The sequence below is a fragment of the Myotis myotis genome, unplaced genomic scaffold, assembly GCF_014108235.1.
Source record: "Myotis myotis isolate mMyoMyo1 unplaced genomic scaffold, mMyoMyo1.p scaffold_m19_p_12, whole genome shotgun sequence".
Classification (NCBI taxonomy): Eukaryota; Metazoa; Chordata; class Mammalia; order Chiroptera; family Vespertilionidae; genus Myotis; species Myotis myotis.
The window spans coordinates 28,877,225-28,891,291 of record NW_023416316.1 but is presented as its reverse complement, the minus strand read 5'-3'; the positions used below and the strand labels follow the sequence as shown (position 1 = coordinate 28,891,291).

Here is a 14,067-nt window from a genome sequence, read left to right as displayed (position 1 = left end):
CACTTTAGGGAGACGAAATTGGAACCTTTCGCTCAGGTGGCTAACTCACTAGCAAAGGGGTGGTCTCACGCATTGCAGGTGTCATCGCAGGTGAGCCGGTTTCGTGGAGCAGATAGTGACCCATGCACATTGTTTCCTAGGACTTTAGGACGTTCTTGAATCTGCTGTTTTGTTGTTGTTGTTTTTAATTCCGTGGTAGATAACTTGGAAATACTGAGGTGGTGGTTTTTCTATTTTGTTGAATTTCTTAATATTTTTGAAGGGACGAATCACAAATTGAAGGTTGAACGTTTATAAGGGTGGGTACAGAGATCGAGGGAAATGAGTGTGTTAGGAATCTGTTTAGTGTTGTTTTTTTTTTAAATATATATTTTATTGATTTTTTTACAGAGAGGAAGGGAGAGAGATAGTCAGAAACATCAATGAGAGAGAAACATCGATCAGCTGCCTCCTGCACATCTCCTACTGGGGATGTGCCCCGCACATGCCCCTGACCGGAATCGAACCTGGGACCTTTCAGTCCGCAGGCCGACGCTCTATCCACTGAGCCAAACCGGTTTCGGCGTGTTTAGTTTTTTTTTATTTCCAAAATTAAGTAAAATAAAGCAGTGAGTCAATCGTTTGTTTTGAAGGGAGGTGCGATCTTGGCAAAAGTTTTAAATGAGTATCTTAATCATGTAATTATGTGTATTTTTAGGACTACCCAATTACTTTTGTTTTTTACCCTTATAAAGGTGGAAGACTCAGATTCAGGCTTGAAATTGGGTCAACTTTGTAGAAAAATGTGGGTAATCGATAGGGGAATGTTTAATATTCATGCCTGTGATAGTTACTGAATACCCAATAAAAGCACATTTTTAGAAAACTGTAAAAGCAGTACCAACTGTTTGCCTTTTGTGGTCACCACACTATACTTTTTCAGATGCAAACATTGAAAATCACTAAATAAACATACAAATTTTTAATTAAGGAATATTCTCTTGTCAAGTATACATTTCATTTACAGATACTGCAAAAATTAGTTGCACAAAATGGAATTTATATAACTTCTAGCAGAGCATTATTTAGCAAATTTTACTGGCCAAATTTAGTGGAGTAAAGTTTATTTCCAAAAAAGGATTGTTTCCCAAAAAATATCATTGATAGTCAAGGTAAATGTGCACTAGTTAGAATAATCTCACTCCAATGGAATTTGTTAAAAAAAAATTGTTTTCAAATTGTAATATTTTTGCTTAACTGTGAAAGTGTAGAAGCTCTCTCAGTTTGGAATAGGTAGTATATAAAGGGGACTTCCTGTAGTATATACTGATTTAAATTAAATGGTTTTTAATTTTAGTCTTATTTAAAAAGAATGGTTTAGCCGAGACCGGTTTGGCTCAGTGGATAGAGCGTCGGCCTGCGGACTGAGAGGTCCCGGGTTCGATTCCGGTCGGGGGCATGTACCTGGGTTGCGGGCATATCCCCAGTGGGAGATGTGCAGGAGGCAGCTGATCGATGGTTCTCTCTCATCGATGTTTCTAACTCTCTATCTCTCTCCCTTCCTCTCTGTAAAAAATCAATAAAATATATATTAAAAAAAAAAAAAAAAAAGAATGGTTTAATCTCCAGTTTTATTGTTAGATTTCTTTATCTTTGTGTGTTTTTTACCTTTAATTGTGACATTAAAATTTATGAAAATTCTTAAAACAGATTTTATGTTTTAGTCTTGTGTGAGAATTTTGTTCAATTTCATTTTCTTCCACTTTTTTCTTTATAGTATGGCCTTTCATCCCAAAATCCTTCACTGGAAACAGGCAAATTTATGGTCATGCTAGTGATAAGTTTTAAACCATTGTTTTTTATTTCATTGCTTTTTGTCTTAAAACAAGGCTTTTAGTGTGTTCCATTACAGTTGCAGTTAAAAGTTGGCAAAGTCCTGCCGGTGTGGCTCAATGGTTGAGAGTCGACCTGTGAACCAGGAGGTCATGGTTCCATTCTTGTCAGGGCACATGTGGTGTTGCGGACTCAATCCCCAGTGTGGGCTGTGCAGGAGGCAGCTGATTAGTGATTCTCATAATTGATGTTTCTATCTCTTTCTTCCTCTTCCTTCTGCTCTGAAATCAATAAGATACACCTGTGTATGCAAATTAACCGCCATCTTTGTTGGGTTAATTTGCATAGTCACTCTGATTGGCTGGTGGGCATAGCAGAGTGACACTAATTTGCATGTTTCTCTTTTATTAGTGTAGATATATATCATATTATATATATATATACACACACATATATACACACACACACATATATATATATACACACATATACACACACACACACACATATATATATATATATATATATATATATACACACACACACATATATATATATTTCAGAGGCCCCCTGCATGCCCCACACTGGGGATCGAGCTCACAATCCTGGTGTGTGCCCTGACTGGAATCGAACCGTGACCTCCTGGTTCATAGGTCGATACTTAATCACTGAGCCATGCCGGTTAGGCAAAAAATATATATTTTAAAAAATAAAGTACAGCAGTGAACTCTTTGTAGTTTTGATTTCTTTCAGTAATCTGATTGAGGGCATAAAATATAGGTGTGTTCCATTTTTACAACACTCTACAAACTGATAACTTAGAAAGTATTTGTTATATTCTAAAAGTTTTCCTTAATAGGAGCTATTTAATTTAATTTAATTTTTTTTATTGATTTCAGAGAGGAAGGGAGAGGAGATAGAAACATCAATGATGACAGAGAATCATTGATTGGCTGCCTCCTGCACGCCCCCTACTGGGGATTGAGCCCTCAACCCGGGCATGTACTCTTGACCAGAATTGAACCCGGGACTCTTAAGTCTGCAGGCCGATTCTCTATCCACTGAGCAAAACCGGCTAGGGCAATAGGAGCTTCTTTATCAGATTTAACAATGATTTATATTAAAGAAACTCTTCAATAATTTTTTAAAATAAAGGGTTGCATCATTTTCATTTGTTCTAGCTGAAATGAATCTGTTTTCTGCACTCCTCCCCCCAAAAGAACACATCCCAAAACTCCAAAGTTAATATTTGGCCTGGTGATGTCCTTCAGATTATGGAATACTCTTATTATATGACTCTAATTCTTTTTTAAAAATATATTTTTATTTTATTTCAGAGAGAAAGGGAGAGGGAGGGAGATAGAAACATCAGTGATGAGAGAGATTGGCTGCCTCCTGCATACCCCACACTGGGGATCTAGCCCACAACCTGGGCATGTGCCCTGACTGGGAATCGAACCCTGACCTCCTGGTTCATATATCGGCACTCAACCACTGAGCCACACCAGCCGGGCTGACTCTGTAATTCTTAATATGTAGTTGAAACAGTTCTTTTAAGGAAGTGATTTTTAGTCTTTCTGGTATATGGATCCTTTTGTGAAATTGAAGTTTCTCTGGAATAAATAGATACATGTAAACTAGTTTCTATGCATTTTCAGAGGCTTAACTGATAAGTGAATCCCTTTTTTAGGGGATTTGATAGGTAACTAACAACAGTTTTAAAAATGATAAAAGTAATGCTATTTTAAAAACAATTGTATGATGAGTTAAAATTTCTTTTTTAATTTTTCTTCAATCACTTTGAGAAAACCTCTTAGGGCTTTTACCTTTTCTGGAAGTTGAAATGGTCTTAAGTGAACTAAGGCAACATTGTAAATTGAAACATAGTTAATATCCAATGATTTTTTTTGGCACTAAATGTAATTTTAGTGTTGTTCTTCCCTCCCGCCCCCCACCCAGTGCAAATATAGCACCTCAGTATTTTATAGATGATGCTTTTACAGTATTAAGTTGATTCGAAGATGCATATTTATCTAGTTTTTAACTTCTCTGAAATTAGGCTGTGTCTTAGAAGCCACAAAGTCATACAGTTGCCATCAGTCTGGTGGCACTTGTGACCTAATTGTGAGAGAATACTGCATTAAAATCTTCTGATATTTTCATTTTTCTTTCTTTTCTTTTTTAAAAATATATATTATTATTGATTTTAGAGAGAGAGGAATGGAGAGGGAGAGATAGACACATCGATGAGAGTGAAAAATCACTGATGGACTGCCTCCTGCATGCCCCCTACTAGGATTGAGCCTGCAGCCTGGGCATGTGCCCTTGACTGGAATAGAATCTGGGACCCTTCAGTCCACAGTGCCGATGCTCTATCCACTAAGCCAAACCAGCTAGGGCTCATTTTTCTTACTGATTTTAAAGGGAGAGAGAGACAAAGAGACACATTGATTTATTGTTCTACTTATCCATGCATCATTCATAGATTTCTTCTTGTATGTGCCCTGACAAGGGCTTGAACCCAAAACCTTGGTGCATCTTGAGGGTGGTCCAGCCAACTAAGTGCCCCGGCCAGGACTTTGGATAATTTTTAAAAAAATATATACTTTATTGATCTTTTACAGAGAGGAAGGGAGAGGGATAGAGAGTTAGAAACATTGATCAGCTTGCCCTGACCGGTTTGGCTCAGTGGATAGAGCGTTGGCCTGTGGACTGGAGGGTTCCGGGTTCGATTCCAGTCAGGGGCATGTGCCTTGGTTGCGGGCACATCCCAAGTGGGGGGTGTGCAGGAGGCAGCTGATCGATGCTTCTCTCTCATTGATGTTTCTGGTTCTCTGTCCCTCTCCCTTCTTCTCTGTAAAGAATCAATAAAATATATTAAAAAAAAAAAAAAGAAACATCGATCAGCTTCCTCCTGCACATCCCCTACTGGGGAAGTGCCCGCAACCAAGGTACATGTCCTTGACTGGAATCGAACCTGGTATCCTTCAGTCCGCAGGCCGACGCTCTATCCACTGAGCCAAACCAGTTAGGGCTGATAATATTTTTAAAATGCTAGCATCAGTACTTAAATTTGATAATAAGGATTCTTATAATACTTTTTTTTTTAATAAGAGAAAGTTTGTTTAGAAAGTCACAGAGGTAGAAGAAATGGGCTCAGGAAAGAAGTTATAGAAGCAAAAGAAGGGCTGTAGCTTAGGAGAGAGAAGAAAAGGTAATGTGCCTATTCCTCTCCTCTTCCCCTAAGTGGGAAGATTCCCTAAGTGGAATTAGGGATTGATTCCCTAAGTGGGGAAGAGGAGGGGAATAGGAAAGGTGAGGGTTTGCTCTTGAGAGGGAGAACGCCAATAAGGATTATTCTTGAACAAAGGATTTGGGCCTTAATACTTTCTTTGCAGCATGTTAATTCCTGTTTCAGAGATTTGTGTTAGTAAACAGTATTTATTTTTAAAATATATTTTATTGATTTCAGAGCTGAAGCGGGGGGGGGGGGGGGAGCGGAGAGAGAGAGAAAGAGAAGCATCAATGATGAGATAGAATCATTGATTGGCTGCCTCCTGCATGCCCCACACTGGGGATTGAGCCTGAAACTTGGGTTTGTGCCCTGATCAGAATTGAACTGTGACTTATTGGTTCATAGGTTGACACTCAACCACTGAGCCATGCTGGCTGAGCTAGATTGTTTCAAAGTAAATCTCAGACAACATATCCTTTCATCCCTAAATGCTGAAGTCCCTAAAAGATAAGGACTTTAGTCTTACACTTGCTAAATAAATATTAACTCTTCCATATTATTGAACTAGGGGCCCAGTACATGAATTCGTGCACCTTGAAAGGAACTGTGGTCTGGGAGGCTGCAGTAGGCACAGGGGCAGATCTCGGCCCATCCTCTGCGCCCCCGCCTGGCCCCTGGTCCCCTGTCTGCTGGAAGCCCTCACCTGACACTGCTCAGCGATTGGGGCCAGCGCCAGCAGTGGATGCAAGTGGCAGCCGCTGTCCTGATCGCCCCTCAGGAGCAGAGGGAGGTAGAGAAGCCCTCGGACAATCAGGGCTGGCAGCTGCTGCTCACTTGCTGATGGTGCGAAGCGATCGAGACCGGCGCCGGGCACCAGCAGTGGGTGTGAGTGGCGGCTCCGGTGCTGGCTGCGGGTATAAGCAGGGCCGGCGCTGGCAGTGGGTGCAAGTGGTGGCTCTGGCACTGGCAGCGGGTGCAAGCGGCAACTGCCGGCCCTGATCTCCCCTCAGGAGCTGGGGGAGGTGGAGAAGCCCTGAGAGGTGATTGGAGCTGGCAGCCACCGTTTGCACCCGCTGACGGCACCGAGTGATCGGGGCTGGCGCCAGGCGCTGGCAGTGGGTGCGAGCGGTGGCTCTGGCGCCAGGAGCAGCGGATGCAAGCAGGGCTGGCGCCGGCAGCAGGTGCAAGCGCTGGGGGACCGCAGTGCGCGGGAGCAAAGAATTTTCAGTAACCACCAGAGGCTCGCCCCGATGGCAGAGACCAGCACCCCGCTTTGGTCTGGCACCCCCACTCACCTCCACCATCCCACTGTGGCCGACGCCTGCCATGTTCTGCGCACGTCCTCTGGTGGTCAGCGTCCGTCATAGCGACCAGTTCAGTTGTTCTGCCATTTGGTCTATTTGCATATTAGCCTTTTATTATATAGGATACCCCATTGGTGTTTAGATCTACAGTTGTCTCATAGATATACTTTTAGTTTGAATCAGGGTCCAAAATGAGGCTCACAATTGCATTTAGTTGATATGCCTCTTGAGACTTTCTTAATGAATAGATTTCCCTTTCTCCCTTTTAAAACAATTTTAAAAACCCAGCTTTATTGAAATATAATTCACATGCCATGTAATCCATCCATTTAAATGTACAACTCAGAGTTTTATAGTATACTAGAGGCCCGGTGCACGAAATTATCTGGGGGGAGGGGGGCTCTCGGCCCATTGTATGGACATTTGGGTTTTCCCTCTCCAATCTGGGACTCCTCGGGGGATGTCCAACTGCCAGTTTAGGCCCGAACCTGGGGATCCTAAACAGGCAGTCAGACATCCCCCTCACAATCCTGGACTGCTGGCTCCTAATCGCTCACCTGCCTGCCTGGTTGCCCCTAACTGCTCCCCACCCCTGCCGGCTTGATCACCTCTCACTGCCTCTGCTTGCCGGCCAGGTCGCCTCAACTGCTCCCTCCCTGCCGGCCTGATTGCTCATAACTGCATCCCCCCCCCGCTGGCCTGGTCGCCCCCAACTGCCCCCCTCTGCCAGCCTGGTCGCCCCTTACTGCCCTCCCTCGCCCCCCCCTCTGCCCTGACCTGGTTGCCTACAACTGCCCTCCCTGCTGGCCTGGTTGCCCCCAACTGACCCCCCCTGCCGGCCTAGTCACCCCCACGCAGCCTGCTGTCCAGTCATTTGGTTGCTTCTCACTAACCCCCCTGCCGGCCTGGTTGCCCCACGCAGCCTGCTTGTTCATTCATTTGGTCGTCCCTCACTAACCTCCCTGCCGGCCTGGTCATAGGCAGCCATCTTGTGAGGGCGTGAGGGTTAGTTTGCATATTACCTCTTTATTATATAGGATAAGTAGATTCATATACTATATGGTTTTATGTGACTGGCTTTCATTTAGCATAATGTTTGCAAATTGATATATGTTGTGGCATGTATTTTTATTAAATAGTGTTCCATTGTATGGACATTTGGGTTTTCCACTATTTGGCTATTATAAATAATACTGATGTGTGCAAGTTTGTGTGCAAGTTTCAGTGTGGGCATGTTTTCATTTTCTTGGGTATTTACCTAGGAATAGAATTACTGGGTCATATGACAATACTTGAGGAACTGCCAGACTGTTCCAAAGTGGCTGTACCATTTTACATTCCTACTAGCAATGTATGATGGTTCTAATTTATTTTCATTTTCACCAACACTTGTTTACTCTTTTAAAAAAAATTTATTGTTGGCATTTCAATGTATTTAACTGCTTGACTGTTGTCTTCAGTTTTAAGGAATTCACTATTGGACTGGTTATAATTATATTTTATTACAAACTAAAGGATATTATTATAGTACTAAAAGTAATGGAAAGTTACCATATTTCTAACACTGGAGGTTACCAATGGAAAGTTCTAGCCTCAAACTTTTAGTTACCTTTTCCCCCCCACATTATTTCTTTGTTGCTTTAATTCTTTTCTTTTTTTAATTTGAAGGTTTTTTAAAATTATTTTATGTACAAAGAGATAGCATTATGTCATAAGGTAGATGTCTTGAACGACCCATTCATGGAAGTTCTTAGTCCAACTTAATGAAGCCTATGTCCTTCGCGTACTGACGGGAACACTGGTGGCACATGTTGAGGCCGTACTTCCGGATCAGACCGTGGCGGTTTGAGCAGACACGGCAAGAACGAGAACCTTGGCCGAATTTCCTCCGATGGCTCCAGTAGAGCTGCTGGTGACCCATCTTGCTCACTCTGTAGCAACGAGGCAAAAGGCTCTGCTTTAATTCTTATATAATTTTATTGATTGATTGATTTTAGAGAGAGGAAGGGGGGAACAACATCTATTTGTTGTTCCACTTATGTATGCATTCATTGGTTGATTGTTGTACGTGTCCTGACCAGGAATTCAAGCCTCAACCTTGGCGTTTTGGAGGACGCTTTAACGAACTAAGCCAGCCAGGGTTCTGTTTTAATTCTTTTTTTTTTTTTTTAAGTATTTTAGAGAGAGACACACATCCATGCTTCTCTTTCTCTGTTTCTCCCCATCACTTCTACTCTTTCTAAAAATCAGTGGAAAGAATGTCCTCGGATGAGGATTAATAACAAGCTTCTGAAATTATGAAAAGTCACCTATAATGGTACTATTCAGAAATAATTTTAAAAATATTTTTTCTTTTGAAATTGCTATATTTTATCTAAAATATTAGATACTGTGTATTTATTTTATGTGTATTTAAATGTATTTTTATTGATTTCAGAGGGGGAGAGAGAGAGAGAAACATCAATGATGAGAATCATCCACTGCCTCCTGCGCACCCCCACACTGGGGATCAAGCCCACAACCCAGGCATGTGTTCTGGGACCTGAATTGATCCGTGACCTTCTGGTTCATAGGTCAACACTCAGCCAGCTGGGCTGCATATTCATTTTTTAAAAAGAACATATTTTGAACACTTCCCCAGTATCTATTTAATCTTTTTTCTTTTATTGGATTTGGAAATTCAGTGTAGAATTTAACACATGTTCATATGTATATTTGTGTATTTTTCATATAAGTTTCTGCTCCTAGATATATTGGGTGAAGAGTTATGAGTACCTACATAACATATTTAGAGTAGATATTATGAACTTGTTTTGACAAAGCATAGCAGTAAAAATGCCAATTTTCTGGAGGACAAGGAAACCACAAAAGAGGTGGCTACTATGGCCTATGTTTTTAAAAATTATATATGAAAAGTTAAAGGAACTAGAATAACCAAAATAATTTTAAAAAAGGATAAATTTGGAAAACTCACTATATGTAATTTTAATATGTACTGTAAAGCTATACTAATCAAGACAGTGTGGTGGCCCTGGCTGGTTTGGCTCAGTGGACAGGGCGTTGACCTGCAGACTGAAGGGTCCTGGGTTTGATTCCGGTTAAGGACACATGCCCAGGTTGCGGGCTCGGTCTCAGGAGGGGGCATGCAAGAGGCAGCTGATCAGTGATTCTCTTTCATTATTGATGTTTCTATCTCTCTCTCCCTCTCCCTTCCCCTCTAAAATCAATAAAAATATTAAAAATAAAAAAAAGACAGTTTGGTGTATTGGCTAAAGGAACAGAATAAAGAGCCAGAAATAGACTTACACAAATATAGTCAACCAGTTTTTGTTTTGTTTTTTACAGAGGTGCAAACATAAATTAGTGGAGAAAAGGCAGTCTTTTCAACATGTGGTGTTGAAATACTGGGCATCCATATGTAAAAAAGTGAGCTTCAATCAGTAACATCATATACAAAAATTAATTGAAAATAGATCATAAACCTAAATGTAAAACATAAAATAGAAAAAACCCTGAGAAGAAAACATTGGAAAAAGTCTTCTTGACCTTGGGTTTGGCAGAAAGCTCTTAGATAGCACCAAAAACATGATCTATGAAAGAAAAACTTTGATGTGAACTTCATCAAAATTTAAAACTTTTTTTTTCAAATATATATTTTTATTGATTTCAGAGAGGAAGGGAGAGGGAGAGAGAAACATCAATGATGAGAGAGAATCATTGATCAGCTGCCTCCTGCACACCCCCTACTGGGGATCGAGCCTGCAACCTGGGCATGTGCCCTTGTCCGGAATCGAACCCAGGACCCTTTAGACCTCAGGCCAACACTCTATCCACTGAGCCAAACCAGCTAGGGCAAAAATTTAAAACGTTTTATGTGATGGTCACAGTCAAAATAATTAAAAGACAAGCCATGAACTGGGAGAATATATTTGTATTGAGAAAGGACCTGGCTGCAGAATTTATGAAGAACTTAAAAAAAAGCCCCAACAAATTTATAAAATGGGTGAAATATTTGAACAGGCATTTCACTAAAGAAGATATTTGGATGGCATAAAAGCACATGCGAAGATAAAGATGCTCATTAATCATTAGGAAAATGCAAAATAAAGCCACAGTGAAGTACCATTTACATAACTTTTTAGAATGGATTAAATAAAATATTGTACTGATAGTACTGAGTGTTGGTGAGGATGAGGGTTAACTGGAACTTTCATACATATGTCGGGTGAGAATGCAGTTTATTACAAAGTTAAATACTATACAATTACCATATGCTTCAGTAATGCCACTTCTTTTTTTTTTTTTAAAGACAGGTATTTATTTTATTTTATTTTTTTTTAATTTTTTAAAATATATTTTATTGATTTTTTACAGAAAGGAAGAGAGAGAGATAGAGAATCAGAAACATCGATGAGAGAGAAACATCGACCAGCCGCCTCCTGCACATCCCCCACTGGGGATGTGCCCGCAACCCAGGTACATGCCCTTGACCGGAATCGAACCTGGGACCTTTCAGTCCGCAAATGCCACTTCTAATAATTTGTCATAGAGCAATACAAACTTGTGTAAATACTAACTTTACACAGAAGTGTGAATGCAAATATTTATAGCAGCACTATTCATAATTGTCCAAACTGGAAACAACCCAAATGTCCATCAGTGGATGAATGTATAAGCAAAGTGATATTTCTATATTACCAAGTGCTATTCAGCAATAAAAGGGAACCAACTGTTAATACATCAGTAACATGGATGAATATCAAAGGCATTATGGCAGTCTCATAAGATTACATTCTGGCCCTAACCGGTTTGGCTCAGTGGATAGTGGTTCTCAACCTTCCTAACGCTGCGACCCTTTAATACAGTTCCTCATGTTGTGGTGACCCCCAACCATAAAATTATTTTCGTTGCTACTTCATAACTGTAATTTTCTACTGTTATGAATCATAATGTAAATATCTGATATGCAGGGTGTATTTTCATTGTTTGCGACCCACAGGTTGAGAACTGCTGGGAGCATCGGCCCGTGGACTGAAGGGTCCCAGGTTCGATTCCGGTCAAGGGCATGTACCTTGGTTGCAGGCACATCCCCAGTAGGGGGTGTGCAGGAGGCAGCTGATCAATGTTTCTAACTCTCTATCCCTCTCCCCCTCTGTAAAAAATCAATAAAATATTAAAAAAAAGATTACATTCTGAATGAGTCCATTTAGCTAACTTTCTGGAAAGACAAAACTGGACTAGTAAATACAAAGAACCAGATCAGTGGTTTCCAGAGGTTTGGGGAGAGGGAGAGTTTGACTACAAAGGGCAGTGTGAGGGAATTCTTTGGGGGTGTTGGCATGTGTTTTGTATTTATGGTGGTGGTTACAAGAATCTATGTACATGCAAACTTATAAAAGTGTACACCAAGCCCTGGCCAGTGTTAGTGGTTAGAGATTTGACCTGCACACAAAGGGTCTCAGGTTTGACTCCCTGTCAAGGGTACATGCCTGGGTTGCAGGTTCGATCCCCGGCCTTGGTTGGGGTGCATGTGAGAGGCAATAAATCGATGTGTCTTTTCTCTCTATCCCCTCCACTCTCTCTAAAAATCAATGGAAAAAATATCCTCGTGTGAGGATTAACAATAAAAAGTGTACACCACAAAGGTGAATATTGCCCAGCTAGTGTATCTTAGTGGTTGAGCATCGACCTGTGAACCAGGAGGTCATGGTTCAATTCCCAGTCAGGGCACATGCCCAGGTTGCAGTCTCAGTCCCCAGGGTGGGGTGTGCAGGAGGCAGCCAATCAATGATTCTCTCTCATCATTGATGTTTCTACTTCTCATCCCCCCTTTCCCTTCTCTGAAAACAATAAAAATATAGTTTTAAAAAAAGTGAGCCCTAACCACTTTGGCTCAGTGGATAGAGCGTCGGCCTGCGACTGAAGGGTCCCAGGTTCAATTCCGGTCAAGGGCATGTACCTTGGTTGCGGGCACATCTCTAGTAGGGAGTGTGCAAGAGGCAGCTTAATCGATGTTTCTCTCTCATCGATGTTTCTAACTCTTTACCCCTCTCCCTTCCTCTCTGTAAAGAATCAATAAAATATATATTTTTTAAAAAGTGAATATTTTGCTATATAAATTTTAAAAGTAAAAAAAAAGCAGACTTAATAAAGTTTTATTTGTCAGTTATGCTCCAATAAAGCTGAAAAAATAAGATTAATTTTTAAAAGGAAAAAGGTTCTTGTTAAAAAATGCACAATGGCTTTGTTATATTTTCTGAGTACTACTTAGATCAGCGGTTCTCAACCTGTGGGTCGCGACCCCTTTGGGGGTCGAACAACCCTTTCACAGGGGTCGCCTAAGACCATAGGAAAACACATATATAATTACATATTGTTTTTGTAATTAATCACTATGCTTTAATTATGTTCAATTTGTAACAATGAAATTGGGGGTCACCACAACATGAGGAACTGTTTTAAAGGGTCGCGGCATTAGGAGAGTTGAGAACCACTGACTTAGATGCACCTATTTCTGAAGTTGAATGAACTAATAAGCAAAAGGGAATTCACTGTCATGAACTTTAAAAAGAAGCTACTTACCTATAGCTGGTTTGGCTCAGTGCTTAGAGTGGCAGCCGAGGACTTAAGGGTCGTGGATTTGATTCTGGTCAAAGGTATGTACCTCAGTTGCAGGCTTGATCTCTGCCCCCATGGGGATACATGAGGGAGACAACCAATCGATGTGTCTCACATCAATGTTTCTGTCTCTGCCTCTCCGTCTCCCTTCCACTTTATAAAAAAAAAAAAAAAATCAATGGAAAAAAATATCCTCTGGTGAGGATTAAAAATAAGAATAATAATGCCCTGGCTGGTTTGGCTCAGTGGATAGAGCGTCGGCCTGCGGACTCAAAGGTTCCGGGTTCAATTCCAGTCAAGGGCACATGCTTGGGTTGCAGGCTCAGTCCCCAGTTGGGGGTGTGCAGGAGGAAATCGATCAATGTTTCTCTCTGGTTCTTCCTTTCCCTTCCTCTGTGAAATCACTAAAAATATATTAAAAAAAGAAGAAGAAGAATAAAAAAAACAAATAAGCTACTTATGGCATTCTTTCTTTCCAACTTGGGGGGTATAATGGCTCCCGCAAAAAAAGGTGGTGGAAAGGGCTCTTGTGCCATCAAGGAGGTGTGTCCAGAGAATATACCATCAACATTCATAAGCACATTCATGAAGTGAGTTTCAAGAAATGTGCCCCTCGGGCACTCAAGATCTGAAAATTTGCCATGAAGGAGATGAGAACTCCGTATGTACACATTGACATCAGGCTGTGAATGAAAAAAGTTTCTCGGCAGAAGCTCTCCCACTGCAGACACAGCTGACTCTCATAGCCAGTTGGCCTGGAGGTCAAATCACCCCTGGTATTACCGACAACAATCAAGGCTTAACTACAAGACTGCGCACAAAGACCACTAGGGGGTGCACCAAGAAAAGATATAAAAATGCGGAGACAAAGAAACAGGACGCAAATGTCAGAAATGGAAGATATAGAGCTCAAAACCACACTTTTAAGGTCTCTCAAGAACTGTCTAGAAGCTGCCGATAAACTTAGTAAGGCCCTCGAAAAGACTGGTGAGACCGCCGATAAATGTAGTGAGATCCTCAAGAAATCTAATGAGACCCTCGATGTTGTGATAAAGAACCAACTAGAAATTAAGCATACACCGACTGAAATAAATAATA

At 41.1% G+C, this 14,067-nt stretch overlaps 2 protein-coding genes across 3 annotated transcripts in view; one reads left to right on the top strand and one right to left on the bottom strand.

Annotated features, from left to right (window-relative positions):
• The window catches only part of UBE2R2 (ubiquitin conjugating enzyme E2 R2), an 86,590-nt gene that overhangs the window by 1,475 nt on the left and 71,048 nt on the right, over window positions 1-14,067 (top strand). The window lies entirely within an intron of this gene.
• On the bottom strand, window positions 8,031-8,301 carry LOC118667388 (40S ribosomal protein S29-like). Its single transcript, XM_036330578.1, has one exon. The coding sequence runs from the start codon at window positions 8,270-8,272 to the stop codon at window positions 8,102-8,104; it is 171 nt and encodes a 56-aa protein (XP_036186471.1). The 5' UTR covers window positions 8,273-8,301; the 3' UTR covers window positions 8,031-8,101.

Coding starts and splice junctions, on each gene's coding strand:
- LOC118667388 (XM_036330578.1), bottom strand. CDS start 8,272: ATGGGTCACCAGCAGCTCTACTGGAGCCATCGGAGGAAATTCGGCCAA.